This window comes from Neophocaena asiaeorientalis, unplaced genomic scaffold, assembly GCF_003031525.2.
Source record: "Neophocaena asiaeorientalis asiaeorientalis breed wild unplaced genomic scaffold, Neophocaena_asiaeorientalis_V1.1 scaffold251, whole genome shotgun sequence".
NCBI classification, from domain to species: Eukaryota; Metazoa; Chordata; class Mammalia; order Artiodactyla; family Phocoenidae; genus Neophocaena; species Neophocaena asiaeorientalis.
In genome coordinates, this window is record NW_020173377.1 from 5,261,923 (window position 1) to 5,281,803 (window position 19,881).

The 19,881-nt window shown below is 44.1% G+C and overlaps 1 protein-coding gene across 1 annotated transcript in view; it reads right to left on the reverse strand.

The window, feature by feature from the left end:
• Positions 1–19,881, reverse strand: part of IL17RD (interleukin 17 receptor D) — a 62,692-nt gene that overhangs the window by 8,169 nt on the left and 34,642 nt on the right. The window contains exons 2-7 of the mRNA XM_024746427.1: positions 13,911–13,968; positions 8,198–8,323; positions 3,978–4,096; positions 3,345–3,465; positions 1,342–1,386; positions 1,105–1,256 (exon numbers count right to left, since the gene is read on the reverse strand). Of these exons, the coding sequence (XP_024602195.1) occupies positions 1,105–1,256; positions 1,342–1,386; positions 3,345–3,465; positions 3,978–4,096; positions 8,198–8,323; positions 13,911–13,968 (621 nt within the window). The remainder of the gene's footprint in view (positions 1–1,104; positions 1,257–1,341; positions 1,387–3,344; positions 3,466–3,977; positions 4,097–8,197; positions 8,324–13,910; positions 13,969–19,881) is intronic.

A 19,881-nucleotide genomic window follows, 5' to 3' on the forward strand; every position in this document is an offset into this window, starting at 1 on the left:
TTTTTTTTTTTTTTTTTTTTTTGAACTTCATTTTGATAAAAGGCCCAGGAGAGCCTGGGACCCCTGTCATATTCTATGCTTGGCTGGTGGTGCCCTGAGCAGCAATTTTTTATTTAAAGACAAAGAAACCAATTAGGATACATTTTACTTAATAAAAGGATGGGGAAAGAAACTACACTTCCATGTTTGTGCATATTTTATTTGCTATAATTTTAACTTGAGCTGAAGGTAAGTGACAGAGGTGAGAGCCAGCAGGAAAACAGAACTCAACACACAGGAGCACATCTACTTCTGCCACTATGACCAAAAACCTCTCTTGGTGCTCTCATGGGGTAATCTAGCAGTCTTGTGAACTTCCACGAAACATTTCACACACACACACCCCCGCGACCACCTCTAGTTTAAGAACTTGGTTTACTGAATTTCTACTTCACCTTGGCCTCTGTGTAAAATCACTAGCCACTGACATGCTAGTGGCTTGGCTCCTAGATGTGTTTTTTTTTTTCACTTACTAGCTGTGAAGCCTTCAGCAGTAGTCCAGGTGACCTCCCTGGGCCACAGGTTCCCCAGCTCTAAAGTGGGGATAACAGCAGCCTTTGTTCCATTGAGCTGTAAGGATTCAATGACCACAAAGCTTGGTAACTGGCACACAGTGAGCACCTGATTCATGCTTAAAATATGGAAGAACAGGGACTTCCCTGATGGTGCAGCAGATAAGACTCCACGCTCCCAGTGCAGGGGGCCCGGGTTCGATCCCTAGTCAGGGAACTAGATCCTGCATGCTAAAACTAAGAGCTGGCACAGCCATATAAATAAATATTAAAAATTAAAATATAGAATAGACCACAACTACTTCATTGTTTCAGTTCCTTGGTAATACTTTGTCTGCTACATCTCCACTGGGACAGCTACGGTAGAGATAACTAGGGGGTGAGGGATGGCTCAGGACGGCCCTGAGACGCACCCAGTGATAACATTCTGGAGTGTTCACCAACTGCTCAGAATCCACAAAGCCTAATGTTCACATTGAACCGTCCAAGTTCCAGGGCCCCAGGGGTCATTTTAAAACACAGAGTATTCCTTCATGCACACCTAGCAGCTCACCTGTTTACAGGTCTTTCGCTTGAAGGGTCCTTCATGCTTGAGCTTATAATGAAGATAGAAGAAACGGAAGCCAAAGGCATGGGGTGCGTGGTCGAAGGACACCTGCATGTCTGAACCGTGCTGGGTGATGTTGAGGTTCCGAGGCTTCCAGACTGGGAGGAGGAAGGACCAGAGTTAGCACCCCGAGGCTGCCCCGACACCACTAGAGACGTGACAGACAAGGACAGCTATACTTACAGGGTTTACAGGCCAGGTTGTCCGGCTGCAATAGCAGGTCACAGGCTGTTAAGAAAGATGCATATTTTTAGTTTTAGCACAGTTTGACATTTTCCTCATCCAACAATTCAATACAATATAAATATATGGCACTGGGTATTGCTGGAAAGAATGTAAAATGCCTCAACTGCATCAACTCAACAATGATTTTCAGTATAGCCCAGTTGTATCTTATGAAAATTTGAATTGTGCAATATAAAAGTATTAATGCAGTTCACTTTATGCCACATAAATGGAAACAATATTAAAGTCAGCCAGATTTTAAAAGCTTCTTAAAGGCCACAGCCAAAGGCAGCGAGACCTATGTTCATGCTCCTGCCCCATGGGGGCTCTCTTTTAACTGTAGACAGAAATAATGCCAGCCCCTGCCCCACTGTAGACTGTTTAGGCACAAGAGAACTTTAGAGTGATGCTGATAATTTATCTTGAGGTTATTTTAACCTTAGCTAGCACTCTAACTTTTGATGGAATCTTTTTGATGGAATCTAAAAATGACATCCAGGCATCTATTAAGTAGTAGCAACAGTACTGAAAACCAGGCAGCAAAGGCAGTAGCTTTGAAATAGGATTTAAGTGCGATAAAAACACAAGAGAGGCGCTTTATGCCATGTTGCTAACCCAGGGAGAACCCTCTGGAAAATGATCTTACAATGCCAAGAAAATCAAAGGCAGCATCAAGGTCACAATGCACTGAAATGGTGATAAATGCACCACCTGCCTCACCCCAAAATAGACATTGATTCCAATGAGGAAAATTAAATCTTAAAGTAGGCGAGTTTTGATTTAAGCAAGCTTTCCATAAACACATTCTTTGAATCCTCTATCTGGTTGTTATGTGTAAGGCATCGAAAGATGCTGTAAAACGGACATGGTCTCTGCCCTATGGAATCTTATTTTAATTAAGAAAATGAAATCAACTGTTATGAAATGACTTTGCTGCATAGAAAACAACCACAGTTTAAAAAAAAAGAAAAGGAAAGAAGGAAACAACCAGAGTAAGAATTCTACAAAGGGAAGCACGGATGTAGGCTGGCGTTGAGAACAAAAACATCACAGAGGGATGAGCACGGCAAGCAGGCCACATAGGAGGGGATGTCAGATTGGACAACCATCCAAGGCCTGGAAAGACGGACCAGGAAGGCAAGAGGGAAACACTGGGGCCCAGAATGCCTGGGCACCAAATTCATCAGCAATTCAGGCTGATGAAAGACACACCACACTGTGTGCAGAACAGATGGAAAGGGAGAGCCCGACAGAGACGGGAATCCAGCATGGTTGGCTTGAGAGTGTGTACTCCAGAGTCAGGCTCCTTGGGGTTCAAATCCCAGCTCCCAACAGGCCCTTTAACCTCCCTATGTGTGATTCCACATCTAATAAGTGGGGATGGTAAGATTAAGTTCTTTGGAGGGTTGTTATGGAGGTAAACTGCATTAATATTTGGAAAATATTTAGAACAGAGCATTAATATTTGGAAAGCATTTATTTAACATAGATGTTAAATAAATAAACTTTCTAGAACGAGGTAACCTCAGGGATACTGCTTAATTTTCTTAATCTAATCCTGAAAATGACAGGCAATCACTCACAGAGGCCACCCTCCTGATGACAGGTACACGATAGAATCATTTCATGCTCTACCCTTTACCTTGAAATCAACTTATATTTTGTATTCCGGTTTTTTTTTTAATCAAAGTATTTTAATACATGGCTGCCTTACAGCACCTTCAAAAAAATCAACCACCATGTCTACTCCAGAACAAGCCAGGAATGGGTGTCTCTGGTTAGATGCACACTGCCTGGGCCAAATCTTAATTCTAAAAGTTGCTTTTCTGAATGCTTTTTCTCTTCCCCATGCTAGTTTCATACTAGTATTTCATGTGCTCTTGAACACATCTTGTCGAAAAGTCATTAAAAGCAGAAGAAATGTCTCCCCACAGGAAACAGGCAGGGAAGACCATACTCACTGCGGGTTCTGAAGAAGAAAGGGTGATAATTGCTTTCATTTTTAATGGAAGGAAAAGGGACAATCTTTACAAAGTAATCTGTTTCAAATTTCATATTCAGGAAAGGTTGAGATTCCACTCCCTAAAAGGGAACAAAAATACATGTGATGTCACAGAGAAATCACCCACCCTTCCAACCTACATGCGAGAGCTCCGGTCTGCCCTGACGGTCACGCAGACACAGTTCTAGGGCTGGGGGACGTGTTGCGGGGGGAAGGAGGAAGTCCAGAAAGTTTCCTTTCTGGACCAAGTTTAGGTTTGGACCCCTAACTGAAAAGGAAGATGGGCACCGCTGTCTGTTCTTTGGCAATGAAGCTGTGGCACAAAGCTGGTGGGGAGGAGCCTACATCCACTCCTGAGGGCTCAAAGCCACCTTCCAGGACGGCTGCTCCAGCCTGTAACCTGAGAGGTGTGTTTGTTTACCACCAAGAGGTGCTGGAGGGTTTCTGGGAGTGCAGAGCAGGATCGCCCACCTTGGCAGGTGGGGTGGACCCCACAGTCCCTTCTCCTCCAGTTTCACAGGCTTTCAATGGACCATTCAGCCCCCAGAACAATGGTGTGTCTTCAGGAGCACATTCCCCACGTGTGACTTACAGCTCGTTTGAAGCTACTGTTGAGCTGCTTCGGGTCCTTTAGAATCAGTTGTTGGCACTGTCTTCCCTCTGACTTCAGCTCCTCCAGTATTACCCGAAATCCTTTTAGGAATTCGATGCCTAAGCAAAGCAGAATGCTTTTATTAAAAGTGGACCTAATTACTTCTGAACGCACTTTCCTTCCTCCAAGATTACCGTCCTCTCCACCTACACAACAGAGTTAAAGGAATTCTAACTCTAGCCGGAATATCTGAGTTTACAGAAAGGAAAAATAAATACCCTGCATTCCTCTGGTTACAGGCCAGGTGATTTGCTCTTTCCCACCATTACTAATTAATAAATCTCTCATCCAGCCAGCCAGTGCACAAACGCCCATTGCCTCTATAGGGTTCATATATTTAGACTCAAGTCACAATTGATCATAAAAGTCTGCAGTGGAATATATAATTTCTAGGTCATTAAACAAGGTGTATTCAGCTGATGATCATTCCCAATGCTGACCAGGGACTCCCCCCAAACCATGTTTCAAATACTTTCCGTTTTAGTCCCATATTTGCTTGCATGTTTCACTGAGCAACGGAGAAAATTCCCAACAAAGTGTGTGTCTGCACACAAGGGGTTCCTAGGCTTGAGATTAAATAGCTTAGGAGAATGCCTATGTGAGTTACAAAGCGGTTCTTGCTCTAATCATGCCTGAAAGGCCGACACCCAAGAGCTGCCCAGTGTGTGCTCTTCATACAGCCCTCAGAGGCCCCGAGACGCCCACAGCGCCGCTGAAAGGCACCGGCCCAGCCTCCCGCCACCTGAGCTTCCCCTGCTGCACGTCCAACTAGCTGCTTTCAAAAGGATTAAGCTCAGATGGCCACGAGAGCCGGTACTGGGGCTTCGTATCCCATGGAGACTGGAGTGGTCCAACTGCAGCTGGAGCTCCCCGAAGCCGGCCTCAATTGGTGAGATATCGATTTCGCATTCTTTCGGAACACTAGACAAGGAGACATTTTCAACCCTTCCCCTCCCAGGGCAAGAATAATTACACAGGATGCAATTAACCAGGTGGGAAAATTATCAATGGCAAAGGCCAGGGAAATCTTTTTCTCTTTCGAATAGGTTCTCCAATCCTGTAATTATTTAATGAAGAGCACATATTTTATGGTGGGAAAGGCAAAGGAGCTACAATTAGAGCTTCGCCATTTAGGGGGTCAGAGGACAGAGTGTGCAAGTATGGACCCTGCCATGTTGTATTATTTCAAGTACAAAGCTTCCTGCGGGGCTGAGTGCTGGCTGATCCATAGTCCGAGATTCACACATGCTGACAAGATCTAAGGTTTTTGACCAGCAACTATTTAGTAGCTCTCACAGGAACTTGTCTTTTGAGATCCCCCCTTCCCCCCAAAGATTTTTAAACAAATCCTTATTATTTATACTAAGATTTAATTCATTCAATGTCCCCAGAACTGTTTAACAAAAGCCAGGTGATTAATATGATTATAAGACTGTACATCTCACAATTACATAAAAACTCATCCGCTGGGGTGGGAGTGGATGATTCTAGTTCTTATCTTTAAAAGACCTGCAAGTATGGGAGTGGAAGTAGAGGCAGTAAATGTAAATCTTATATCATAGTAACCCCTGTATCACAATACTGTTAACATCTTGTAGTTATATAATGTTTAGAAATTTTATAAGGCAGTTTCCCATAAAGGAACTTACCTACTCCTCATCATTTAACTCATAAAATCCTCACAACCACAGGAGGAAGGTATTATTGTCCCCACTTCATAGATGAGGAAACTGAGGTATACAGACACTAAATGACTTGCCCAGGGTCACAGAGGGATCAAATGGCAGAGATGGGATCAAACCCAGAGTGCTCTTAACCCATATGCTTTTCTGTCTCCCAAGGAGTCTCCTTGTTAGAACCTCATAGAAACTGATAGAACCTGTCCAGCCATTCCCACCCACAAACCATCATGCAGAAAAAGCACATCTTTCCGCCTTCACTGTTCCACATCTCCGTTTTCCTCACATCTCTTACTTTCATTCTAAAGAGGGAGCCTGCAATGTGTCAGGCCAACCCCTTAACCGTTTAGCTTTATGTTGGAATGACTACTTCTCTCTTATCCACAGAGGATATTTTTCTTTTTAAATGTTAAGGTAATGTTCTTTTTGGAAAACCCATTGGGTTCAGATCCAGCAGTATTTACATGGATTAGTGAGTCAGGCCCACAGGTCTGATCCATCCTCCCTGTCTCTGTACTGAATCTGGTTCCTCTGAGATTTATCTCATTCAGATTAAGAAATTCATTTTACTTTTCCCTTCGTCAGATTTTTTTTTTTTTTTTTTGCGATACGCGGGCCTCTCACTGCTGTGGGCTCTCCGCTTGCGGAGCACAGGCTCCGGACGTGCAGGCTCAGCGGCCATGGCTCACGGGCCCAGCCACTCCGCAGCATGTGGGATCCTCCTGGACCAGGGCACGAACCCGTGTCCCCTGCATCGGCAGGTGGACGCCTAACCACTGCACCACCAGGGAAGCCCCAGATTTTTTTTTTTTAATTCTAAGATTCGGTGGCAATGTCCAAGGAGCAGACCTGAGGACCAGGTTCTGATGATGATAAAAACAGCCACTGTTTTTTAAGAGCTCTCTTTAGAAATGTACCATGTGTGTCTCTAATTCTTTTTCTTTTTTCTTTCTTTTTTTTTTTACTCTTAACAGGTTTATTGAGGCATAGTTGGCATACAATTAACTTCATATTAGAGAACAATTTCATACACTTTGACATATATATACACCCATGAAACTGTCATCACAATCAAGATAATGAACTTATCTATCATCTCCCAAGTCTTCCTCATGCCTCTACAGAGTCCCTCCCACCCCTGTTTCCAGGCAATCACCAACCTGCTTTTTGCCACTAAAGCTTTGTTTGTATTTTATTGAATGTGTCATCACTCAGCATGCACTTTTTTGTCTCGCTGATTTCACTCAGAAAAATTACTTTGAAATTCATCCATGTTGTTAGGTATATCACTATTCCATTCCTTTTCGTTGCTGGGTAGTGTTCCACTGTATGAATGTACCAGTTTGTGTATCGGTTCATGTGCTGATGGACATTCACGTTGTTTCCAGTTTTGGACAATTAAAAACAAAGCTGCTATGAACGTTTGTGTACAAGTCTTTGTATGGACATATGCTTTCCTTTCTCCTGGATAAATAGTAGTCAAATGGCTGGATCATGTGGTAATGCATGTTTAACTGTTTAGGAAAATACAAAAACGTTTTCCAAAGTGGTTGTGCCATTTTACATTTCCACCCTCAATATTTGTTTTTGTTTTGTTTTTTTAACTTTTATTGGATTATAGTTGATTTACAATGTTGTGTTAGTTTCTGCTGTAGAGCAAAGTGAATCAGTTATACATATATCCACTCTTTGTCTCTAAGTCTTACAACAAACCAAGAGGCAGTCATGTACACTTTACAGATGGGAAAGCTGGGGCTCAGCCAGATTTAAATGCTTCTTTTCAAAGGTAGATTCTGGGTTCAAACCCAGGCCCATTTGAACAAATGGGCCCTCCCCAGGTTCCATACTCAACCACTGCATCCTCTCCTGTGTGTCATCAATTCATTAAAGAGGACAAGCAGATGGAGCTCTAACCTGGATCTGGCCAGATAATGTGGGTTTGCTCTTTTCTGTTGATTTGTTATAGTTTGCTTTTTTTTCAGCCCACACAATTTAAATAAAAATTCAATTCATTGCCAACATTTAAAAATTGTTGATTTCATGGTTTCTCATGAAAACTGGAGTTTTCCTGAAAACACACACAATGTGCCAATGCTGGGCCCACACATCTCCTTGTGGCCACAGAGATCACTGATGCTGGATACTGAAGCCATTATATCCTTGGATAGGTCACCTGTCCCCCCAACACCTGCTGAGACACATAGGCCAAGGCCTCAGTGCCATTTATCACTCTCACACTATTATTTTACAAACCCACATCTCTCTCAGTAACAGCCAAGGGAACAAAAGACAAGTCATAGGCACAACATGAAGCTGCATGCATGTGCAGCAAGTGTATACAACCAAGTAGCAAGTGTGTCTGTGCCGAGGCACACCTAAGCTATGCTCATGTCAAGACCCACCTGGCCCCGGAGGCCACCATGCTTGGGACCCCTGCACTGGGCACCAGTCACCATGGTGGACTCCATTTTGACCACTTACCGAGGGCTCCTGGGGACCAAAGAATGGTGACTGCCACTTGATCGTGGCAAGCATACTGACTGATGGTGATGTTCTGGGCATCGGCGATCACGTGCTTCCCCACTGGATTCAAGTAAGTGGTGCAGTCTAGAGAGTTGGGAGAATGAGAACAGTTATATATATATATTTTTTAACATCTTTATTGGGGTATAATTGCTTTACAATGGTGTGTTAGTTTCTGCTTTATAACAAAGTGAATCAGTTATACATATACATATGTTCCCATATCTCTTCCCTCTTGCGTCTCCCTCCCTCCCACCCTCCCTATCCCACCCCTCCAGGCGGTCACAAAGCACCGAGCTGATGCAGTTGCTTCCCACTAGCTATCTACCTTATGTTTGATAGTGTATGTATGTCCATGCCTCTCTCTCGCTTTGTCACAGCTCACCCTTCCCCCTCCCCATATCCTCAAGTCCGTTCTCCAGTAGGACTGTGTCTTTATTCCTGTCTTACCCTTAGGTTCTTCATGACATTTTTTTCCCTTAAATTCCATATATATGTGTTAGCATACGGTATGTGTCTTTCTCTTTCTGACTTACTTCACTCTGTATGACAGACTCTAGGTCTATCCACCTCATTACAAATAGCTCAATTTCGTTTCTTTTTATGGCTGAGTAATATTCCATTGTATATATGTGCCACATCTTCTTTATCCATTCATCCGATGATGGGCACTTAGGTTGTCTCCATCTCCGGGCTATCGTAAATAGAGCTGCAACGAACATTTTGGTACATGACTCTTTTTGAATTATGGTTTTCTCAGGGTATATGCCCAGTAGTGGGATTGCTGGGTCATATGGTAGGAGAACAGTTATATTTAAGCATTTATTTATTCTCTCCATGTTCATCTTCTCAAATTATGCAGGGCATGTTCGGAGTTAGCCAAATCTATTCTGTCTAAAGACGTGTGCCTAGGGACTTCCCTGGTGGCGCAGTGGTTAAGAATCCGCCTGCCAATGCGGGGCCACGCGATCGATCTCTGGTCCAGGAAGATCCCACAGGACACGGAGCACCTAAGCCCGTGCGCCACAACTACTGAGTCCACGTGCCACAACTACTGAAGCCCGCGTGCCTAAAGCCCTTGCTCCGCAACAAGAGAAGCCACCGCAAGGAGAAGCCTGTGCACCACATCAAAGAGCAGCCCCCGTTCGCCGCAGCTAGAGAAAGCCCGCGCGCAGCAATGAAGACTCAACACAGCCAAAGATTAATTAATTAATTAATTTAAACTATATATATGCCTGAAATTATTTTTAAAAAAGACATGTGCCTTAAAGCCCACAGATGACATCAAAGGTTGGCTGTTTGGAAAACTTTAAGATGCTGCAGTGGGGTTTATTTATAACACCACCCCCTCCCCTTGAGTTAAATTCTGGGACAGTGGTAGGAGGATTATGTAAAGTCTGGAGTTTGTGTGTGTATCAGGCATTCACTTTTTACTACTATGACATTTTACCTAAATCAATAATAATTTACATCAGTTCAGTTTTTAGCATTAAAGAGTGATCTGAAGCAAAACAATGGCTAAGTAATATGGGGTTTGTTCATTTTCAGAAGAAACCTCGAGGGCGAGGGCGAGGGCGAGGGCGAGGGCGAGGGCGAGGGCGAGGGCGAGGGCAAGGTGACTGGGAAAAAGGAACTCATAGGAGGATGTGAATTCGTAGGGTAGTGATTCACAGCCAGACTGTTAAAGAATCCAATTAGGACCTGCCAAAGGGACTAACTGATTTCGTGATAAGCAAAAGCACCTTCAATGTTAACTAGTGTGTCAAAGGTAAAACCTTTGTTCCCAAACACCACCTCATCAAAGACACCCACAACACCCCCCAAATCCAAACAGTCCCACGTAAAGACGAAAACCACCGATTCTTTGATTTTGTCTGAGGACATGACTCACTGCCACCTGCCAATGCAGCAGCTGTGCCACCTGGTATTGCTAAGTACACTTTCAAAGTCTAAAAAGGATCCTAAAAAGCTGCCAGAAGCTTCCAGCCAGACCCAGTGGGGGGACCTCCCAGGATGGCTGCAGGCTGTTCCAGCCACTTGTGCATGGAGAATCACAGACACTAACTTGTCATTCTTACGCTGCTTTATCTTGATTTCTTTTCAGTAATTAAACTTGAAAACTTTCTTTAGTATATGATGCAAAAGGCCTTCCATCGGATTCCAAAACTACTCGTTACCACTCTGAAGTCAGGGTGTTTTGGGGGTGAAGCATTCAGAGGCATTTTCTAAGAAGCCTAGTGAGTCTGCTGCATGCCTGTCCCCCTGCTCGCCGTAAACTATACCACACATTTCCCATTTTTATGACTAAAAATATTCACTAGATATTTGAAAATCACAACAGAATATTTAAAAAATGGAGAAGTCATCCATAACCTCCCACCACACAGAAGTAACTGCTAACATCTAACGGATATGCTTGCAAGCCTTTTGACATGCACACAATATCCCTTCTTTTTAAATTTCTTATTAGAGGACAACACACATGCGCTAAAATGCACCCGCCTCCTCTCTGAAACTCCACCCTTCACTCGGCTTTGTGTCCTGCTTTTCTGCCTAACTCCTACAGAAGGCATACTCCCTTCCCTAAACTCCATCTTCTTCAAAAACAGCCACCTCGACATTTCAGTATTTCTTCTTTTGAAAAGATGTTAATAATTAATAAAACCAAATTCTACTTCTGATGACAATTCACTCTCAAAGTGTTCAACATGTGTTCACTGGGTACAGAAGAGAACTTTAGAATAGGAAAAAAATGTTGAAACATCTGTTTTAATACCCACATTGAACAAACAAGGAAACTGCAGCTAGAGTGATCGGCTGGGTGGCTTGCAATGCCACCAGTGACCAGCCCAGAAAGCCACCTCAGATAGCTCACGCAGGGCTCTTGCTATTCTATCCCCAGCACAAAGCATATGACTAAAAAATAAGTTCTGAATCAGAACTATTCAGCCTGCAAAAATCCTAGCTGAGACCAGCTTCCCAGTATAAAAAAAGACAAGATCCCCCCATACAAGTAAAGTACAAACATTTTCATTTACTGAGGTCTATAATGAAAGAAACCTTTGACTCAAACAGCTTTAGGAAAAGATGCACGAACTAGAGTAAATCATGATTTTTTTCCCTTTGTTCATTCCTAATGCCAAAATCAGCACTCTCTGGGTTTCTGTAAATACAATTATACAAATATAAAGTCTACAAATTAAGACAACGTATTACAGCCTACTCAGGCATTACCCCACTCAGAGCATGACGAAGAAACGAGAAATGCAACGTGAAAGGAGGCAAGGGGATCTGTAAAAACTGATTTTGACGTAAAGGCAAGACATTTTCTTTCTTTGTAATGTTAAATGGCAAAGGAATAGAAAAGTAAGATATTTGTAGTTTAATACTTTTGTTGAAAACTTGGTGATTGGTTCTTAGCTATTTCAAACAAACTAGTAACCAGTCAACAGAGCAATAACAGGAACTTCCTTGTGGGAGAAAGAAATTATCTTTTTCAATGGAAAACAATGACTAAGTTTTTTGCACAGCCTGGATCCAATTATTAGCAACTCTAACGTTTTGGATTCCGAGTACAAAAAAATTATGCCCAAATGACATTTGGCCAATATGCAACCTAGCTTCAGATGTCTCAGGAGTCGAGTTGTGAATTAAATTCTAACTAAATGCTGAAGACTTACAAAGAAAATAATGACCAAGGGACAGGCATTGGCACGTGGGCCAAATATCTAGTCCCATGAAGAAAACAATAAGGTACTTTTAAGTTTTATAGGTAAGGATCCTCTTTCACAAAACCCCATATTAAATTAGAGATGCAAATACTTGTTTGCAGCTGACCGGAAAATTTTGAACTCTTGAATGTAATACAAGATCTACCAGGACCAAGAACATATATTAGAAATTAACTTTCTAACCTAAAGAAAGATCCCTTACACATGTCTTTACTTAGCTGAATTAAGTCTCATGGACTTGCAAGTCTTTCATTAGCATCATAGCATTTACCCAGAACATGTACACATCATGAACGTGAAATGTCTGAGTTTCCCATGTAAGTTCTCATCAGTTAACTTAAAGTACCCACGTCAGCAACTGCGGGCATGAACTTGACATCCATATTTGCATCTTAAAATTGTTAGATTGCATACATGACCTCAAAAACCCTGCTTTAGCAGTGATTATTCCAGAGGCCTCAGTGTGACCTATAGCCCTTACTCATAACTCTCCAAGAGATGAATCAAATGTCAAGTCACTAAATATGAATCAAGCTCCTTCTTGTTAACATTTTTACTTATAATTTATGGCTCATAAGGCTAAAATGCTCATAATTCTATATAATTACCTCCTAGGGCACAAAAGCAGATGCTAAGGCGGGCTCTACATGCTTAATCAGAAAAAGCACGCCCACCTGCCCTCAGAAAACAATTCATCCAGAAAAAGTCACACTTCCTTGAGAGAAAGGGCCAAAAAGGTACTTGGATTCTAATTCCAGTTGGAATGACTTCTAATATTAATAGATATCAATTACTGAGTGCACACGGAAGGCTAGCTCCTGAGATGAGCAGTTATAAACATTACCTCATTTAAGTGTCAAAATGACGCTGAGGAAGAAGTTAATCTTTATTTCACATGACGAGAAAACTGAGGCTTGCCAAAGTGGAGTCACCTGCCATAGTTCACTACTGATAGGTGGGGAACAAGGTGAGAACCCAGGTCTAAGTCAAAGATGGCCAGCTGGAGACCCCTTTACCCTATCCACACTAACCACTACACGAGAACAACTATGACTACGCTTTCCTTCATGATCATTAGCCATAATATGATTTATTTCTACCCTAGCAGAAACTAACCGAGCCCCCTTTGACCTTACAGAAGGAGAATCAGAGCTCGTATCTGGCTTTAATGTAGAGTATGCAGCAGGCCCTTTCGCCCTATTCTTCCTAGCAGAATACGCTAATATTATCATAATAAATATGTTTACAACTATCCTATTTCTAGGAGCATTCCATGACCCTTACACACCAGAACTACACACAACAAACCTAATCGTCAAAACTCTACTATTAACAATATCCTTCCTATGAATCAGACCCCTGTGCCAATCTGAGACCGATTCACTTGGCCCACTCTGTGTTCGTGAAAATTTTTAAATAAATGCTGATATTTTTTTTAAATGTTAAACGTCCATACTGAAAAAAAATGCAAATTTCCCACTCTTCTTGGAAATCACATGCGGCTGTGCTCAGGGGACATCCCTCAAGACCACACCGATCTGGAATGGAGGAGCCAGTGCTCCTCTAAGACCAAACGCAGGCGACCCGGTTTACCACAGTCCCTACCACTCCTGCACCTGGTACCTGTGCTCCCTGTTCCCCTGCTGGGTCCTACAGGCATCTGCGTTTTTCTTAAGGATATGGCTATGTCCTGAGGAAATCAGGGGAGATCTCCACACAGCTTCTCTCAACACTTTAGAGGACAACTGACCCGTTCAAGCTCCGAAATACTTGGGGTTGCTTAACTGAGACTGAGGTGCTTTAGCTCTGTGGACAAACCTGAGCAGGTTCAGAAAGTCCCTCAACTCCAGGACCTGCAGTGTCCCTGACTAAAGCACAACTGTGGAAGCTTTAGATCACTGAAAGGGCTCCATTCTTCGGCGGTCAAGCCGTTCACTTACTGTCATATCTGAAGGTGATGTTATGCAGCCCGCTGTTTCTGCTGGCCGGCCCCACTCCCTGTGGGAAAACAGGAGAACGTGAGAAGGAGTGAAGCCAATTTGCTTTTCCATCACAAATTCCCCACGGAGTCAAAACACGCACATGATCGCAGAGACCCAGAGTCACGCCAGTCACCAAGCAACATCCACGCTCTCCGTGTCCCCCTCCATCCCCCTACCCAGCTCCCTCTAGCCCAGGAGATTCTTAACTGCCAGGCCACAGGGCTCAGGAGTACTCACATCCCCTGAAACAATAGCAGCAGAGGCTGCTCTGCATTTGGGGGTTAAATAATAATTCATTAACAGTAAAACTGGGAGAGAGTGACCGTGAGCTGCCAGCTGGAACCCTTCCAGTTGGATCCACTTTGAGCACTGATTGGTTATAAAATTTGCCTACCAGACACTCTCGTCCAAAAGCCCTATTAAGCCATAACAGATAGGCAATTCCTCAAGCCTAAGGAAACAGGTTTTTCATTCCAAGACCAGGAATGAGTGTGGGAATAAGCTGTTACTTTTAATGAGAAAAGTCTTCACTGCCTCCATACCTGTGCTTAGAGCATAGAAGGTGGATCATAGAAGAAGACTTTGAAAGGTCTAACTCTAACTCTTCGGGGTGTGGCTTTTAGCCATCTGTACTCTTAATAGCAGGGGTAACAACTCTGCCAGACCTCCCATTTTAATTACAGCATCCACAGAGGGAGCCCCGGAATCCTCCTGTTGGCCGCACCTTGTCCTGACCCACCACTTATCCATCATGGGAAAGAGCAGCTAAAGATCTCCCGACACTGGTTTGACTGTTTCTGTGATAATCTGCAAATGTGCCATTCAGCATTAATTGCAGAATTCTCCCCCAAAATGTTAATTCTTAAATGCTAAATGATGGGAAAATATTCTAACCACACAGCTAAAGTTTCCACCCAACAAGGGGGATGTTAGGGAAAACCATATGCTGGCAGTCTGGTATTTAATGGGCAATTGTTACACTAAGACACAATGTGCAGAACACTTCTGATGGAGCCCAGGGTCTCAGGTCACAACCCCAGCACATCCATATGCTACCAGCGTGTTCACGCTGCTTATCCTGAAGCCAGGCATACCCGCTGAAACTGTATCCCTGGGCTCAGATAAACATAGACCTTGGGAAAGCACAGCTGTGCAGAAGAGGATGGACACACATCATTCTAATTAAAGTGAGGAATAAGCAGTAACAGAAAATCTAAATCAACATGGGGCACTGGCCCCATGGTCTACTGGGGTTCCGTTCCCCTTCTTCCTGATTCACCTTCCTTCTCCAGCTGTCCTCCTTCCACCCTCCCTTCCACACATACACAAGGTTCCAGAATTCCTCACCTGAACGGAAACACTTTGTAAAGTGTTATTACCCTATTAAAACCCTAAATGCCTCCATAACTGCTTAGGGACAGGGCCACAGTCTGTGTGACTGGAGGATACCCAACTTACAGATAGCCATGACCAGAGCAACACGACCAGCTGGGGACCAGGAAAGAGACGATGCAAAACCCGCACAATCCCTCAGTAATGCCCAAGGGGTGTGCCCCAAGCCACACTCTTCTCCTCCCATACAAACCCCCAGGATATAAATTCACTCACCATCTATTATGAGCCAGACATTATCCTAGGTACAGTGGTGAACACAACAGCCAATATCCCTGCCCTCAGGAGCGAAGTGGCTCATTCTTTCAAAGAACAGTAACTGGGTATGTGGATCACATGCAGGGCATACAGACAAATCTCAAATCACACCCTGACCCTCCAAGAACTCTCAGTGTAGATGGCATACAAGGTCTCTGCAGCTAGGGTGAAAGGGCCAGCCATAAATAAGCATACAGTGTATGAAATGCCACATGCAGCGCCTCAGTAAGGATGAATCCAGGGTAAGAACACCATGTACTAGAAGCTGAAGAGAGGGAAGGATAACTGGGCTAGAATGGAGAGGACAGGGGAGTCTCAGGGGAGGGAAACAAAAATGTAATCCAGGGGCCAAGGTAAGTACCTTAATCCTTCATCCTCTAGCTGGGACCAAGGGCAAACCACTTCACTCCACTGGGTGTGAATCTCCTCAACTGTTTTTATTAAAAGACAATTTGCATGACTTTCCTCTGAGAAGGGAGTTTGAGGAGGACCATGTGAAGCCATGCAGAGGAAGCACTTTTCAAAAAGGAGATGCACTCCATTTAATAGCATGCTCCAAGGCGTGTAGGACTCTGGTGACCAATCACCTCGCTTGTAGGACTTTGTCAGCTTTTCATTTTGCTCTTGTTCGCCCTGTATTTCTACTGCAACACGTTTTTAACAGATATTCATTGGGCACTTGCCATGAATGCATTGTGGAAAGGAGCCCGAGACAGCGAGATGTGCTATATCCTGTACACAAGAACCTAAATCACTCCAAATAAGGTCTCTGTGATGTCTGTGGAGCTGCTCAGAAGCGGGCCCAGTGAGCTGACCTCAAAGGACAGTGAGGCTTGCCTATGGCATCCATTCACTACTGACTGAGCATTCCACCTTCATCCAAGCCCCAAAGAGCACTCAGCCATGAACCAGACCCGGGTCCTGATCTCAAGGAGCTCTGGTCACCAAGGTGATCTCCTAATGCGCAAATCTGTCCTCATTCGTCTGCTCCAAGCCCACCACTGGCTCCCTGTACCTCCTAGACCATTCCTGACGTGGCCCCTGCCTACCTTCTCAATCACTCTCCTTCCTACCTTCCACCCCCGTCTGGGCCTGCATGACTGCTCAGCACATGTTCTGGAGACCTTCATATTCCCAGAATGCCCTTCCCATCACCCGGGGCCTGCTCCTCCGAGGGCTTCTCACCTTAGCCTAGCCTCTCTCACCCTCTGCTCCTGACACATTAGTCTGCCTGCACACTCACGTGATGGGAGCACAGGGATCCACCTCCACGATTTGACTGGCATGGCACCTCTGTGAATGTGGATGCAAAATGGTAATACTAATTCCACAGAAAATCAGAGACCAAAAGACCCTGTGACCATCCAAGGCTGATCTTGGAGCTTGGAAGCAAGAGGCACCATTGCAGGCACCAGCTCCTGTGTGTACTGTAAAGACTTTTTGCTCTTGGAAGTCGTCAAGTGCACAGCTTCTCAGCACATGCCTCAGACAGATGCTCCACGAGGCTGTCCTCAGCTCACACCTAAATAATGCTTCAGCTGCTCCAGAGCCCTCAGAAACCACCTGAGAAACAGTATGTCCAGGCTGGCTCACAGAACACTGGTTTTCTTTACACTTGGTGGTAGACAGAATAACAACCACCCCCCGCAACATGTCCACATCATAATCCCCAGAACCCATGAATATGTTACTTTACATAACAAAGGGGCTATGAGATTAAGTTTCAGGATCTTGAGATGGGGAGAGTATTCTGAATTATCCAGGTGGGCCTAATACAATCACAAGGCTCCTTAGAAGAGGGAGAGAGGAAGGTCAGAGTCAGAGAAGGAGATGTGACAATGGAAACAGAAGGCAGAGAGACAGAGACAATGATTTAATGGTGCTATGCTACGGGTTTTGAAGATGGAGGAGCAACGTGGCCGGCCTCTAGATGCGGGAAAGGGCAAGGAATGGATTCTCCCCCAGAGCCTCCAGATGGAGCCAGACCTGCCAACACCTTGATTTTAACCCCATAAGATTCATTTTGGAATTCTAATGTCAAGAACTGTAAGATAATAAATTTGTGGTGTTTTAAGCCACTAAGTTGGTGGTAATTTTTTATTACAGCAGCAATTGAAAGCAAATTACTTACATAACTTCAGTTGCCACATGGGATGAACATCTCTCACACACACACGTGTGCACGCGTGTGGTTTATACAGTCGTTCTCCCCTCCCAGACCGAGGGCAGACTGATCACTTGCCACTGCGCTCTTCCACCCCACTCCCCGCTTCAGGCATACAAGGAACACTGAACCATGACAGCTGCTGCTTGAGATTTTGCAGTCCTAGACAGAGGTTTCTGTGGGCTACTCTGGGGCTTATCTGGAGTAAAAGAGTGGTTAACAGAATGGGCTTTGGAGTTGCCAAAGGTGTGTTCAAATCGTCCACTTTCCAGCTGTGTGACCTTAGGCAAACTTCTCAACCTTTCTGAGCCTCATTCACCAGAGCTATAAAGTGTTTGAATCAAGCTTCCTGGAAAGGATTGGTGTGGGGACCATGTGAGATGATTGACATATATCAAGTGCTCTGCACATTTCCTGGCACATATTGAAACAGTTATTTCATAGGCAGTAATGGTTATGCTATGATTCCTTCCCTAATAAACATGGTGAGAGTTGTGCTACAAGGGGACACGTGAGATAGGCAGGGTGACGCTCACAGGAAGTGGCATCTCCAGGTATGATCTGTCTCCAGCATCCAGACCTTGGGGGTACTGGGGGAGAAGAGGCAGCCGTGCAGGTCAGGACAAGGCGGCAGAAGGCACCAACCACCAGACTAAGGACTGTGTTCTGCTATTGGTCTTGGTGGGAACTGGGCAACCCAGGGACTCCATCTCTGCAAAGCACTCAGGTTGAACCAGATGGGGAGAAACTTAAGGCAAAGTGACCATGGCATTCCCCACAGTCCAGGGCCTAGCACATAGTCAGCCCTCGATAAATATCAGTTTTCTGTCAGAATGAATACGTGCATAATTCAGCCGGGTAATATATCCAGAGAACCCAGGAGGGCCTAGCTTGATGTGACAAGGTGACTTATGGGCTTACAATCAGGTCCCACCATAAGGGAACACAGAGAAGGCAACTCACAAAGCTGGTCAACAGCTTCAGAAGCTGTTTCTTCAGGAAACAATTCCAAGCTCTTACCTACTACACCCGATTTGATATTTAATGAGCTGACAATTAACAATACTTGCAAAAAAAAAAAGAATACTTGCTTATTGCCTGTTACTTACAAAAATGCCAGTGCTGTAGCCTCAGGGTGTCACATTCTTGGTTAATTAACCACCCCCATTTGGTGCACTAAGGGCAGCTCTTAATTTGTTCCAATGCCAGCTAAGAAGCAAGCCCCAGGTGCCTGGAGCTCAGCTGTGAACTCTCTATGGTAAGCAAGGAAGGAAGCAGCAAATGGGGACAGAAGAGAGAAAACATCTTTTACTCTGGAAAGGGGAAGGGGAGGATAACCCCTAAGTGCTCTAAAGAAATAAAATTCAAAAGGCAAAAACCCACACCATGCTCCACCCATATGGCAAAAAAGCAAAGGCCTGGACACAAAGACCGCCACAGAGCGGGAATCCCACACAGAGCTGCCAACATCACCATGAGGGGCGTCAGATGGCCAATTTCCTGAGGGACCCTGGGGGATTCCGGGCCATTTGAAGATACCAACTTGCCAGAGCAACATTTTCAATCCAGCTCCAAAACAGCTTAACTGCCATTTAGGAAAAATGCATTTTAAAAAGGACTGTGCTAATTATAATGCCCCCTTTCCATGGAAGGTAAGCCAAACAGTAAGGCCTACACAAGACTGCTTTCAAATCAATTAAGGAACTTTCAGAAAGCTAGTAAAGTTTTAGTGAATTGAGATTGGGTGAGAATTTAAATAAGACCATTTGTCAGAAAGAACTGAAAGGATGGTTTGTTTTTAAAGGCACACCGACCAAGTAACTACTTCAAACTGTGGGCAACTCAAACATCCTCTTTTCCATAACACTGCCTCCATCTTCGAGTTTCCAGTGTGTTAATGAGACTAAAAAGCAGACAGTTCTGTGAGGCTTGAAATGCACAAGGGGACTGATGTTTTTGCCTATGACCAGTGGACATTATGAGGGCTAGAGACAGGACATGGGGTCCATTTACTTCGTGCAGGTTCAGATGGTTTCAGAAATGAAGGCAGATCCCACTTACTTCAGTTCAAACCTTTAGCTAAAAAAAAAAAAAAAAAAAAAAACAAAAAAGGAC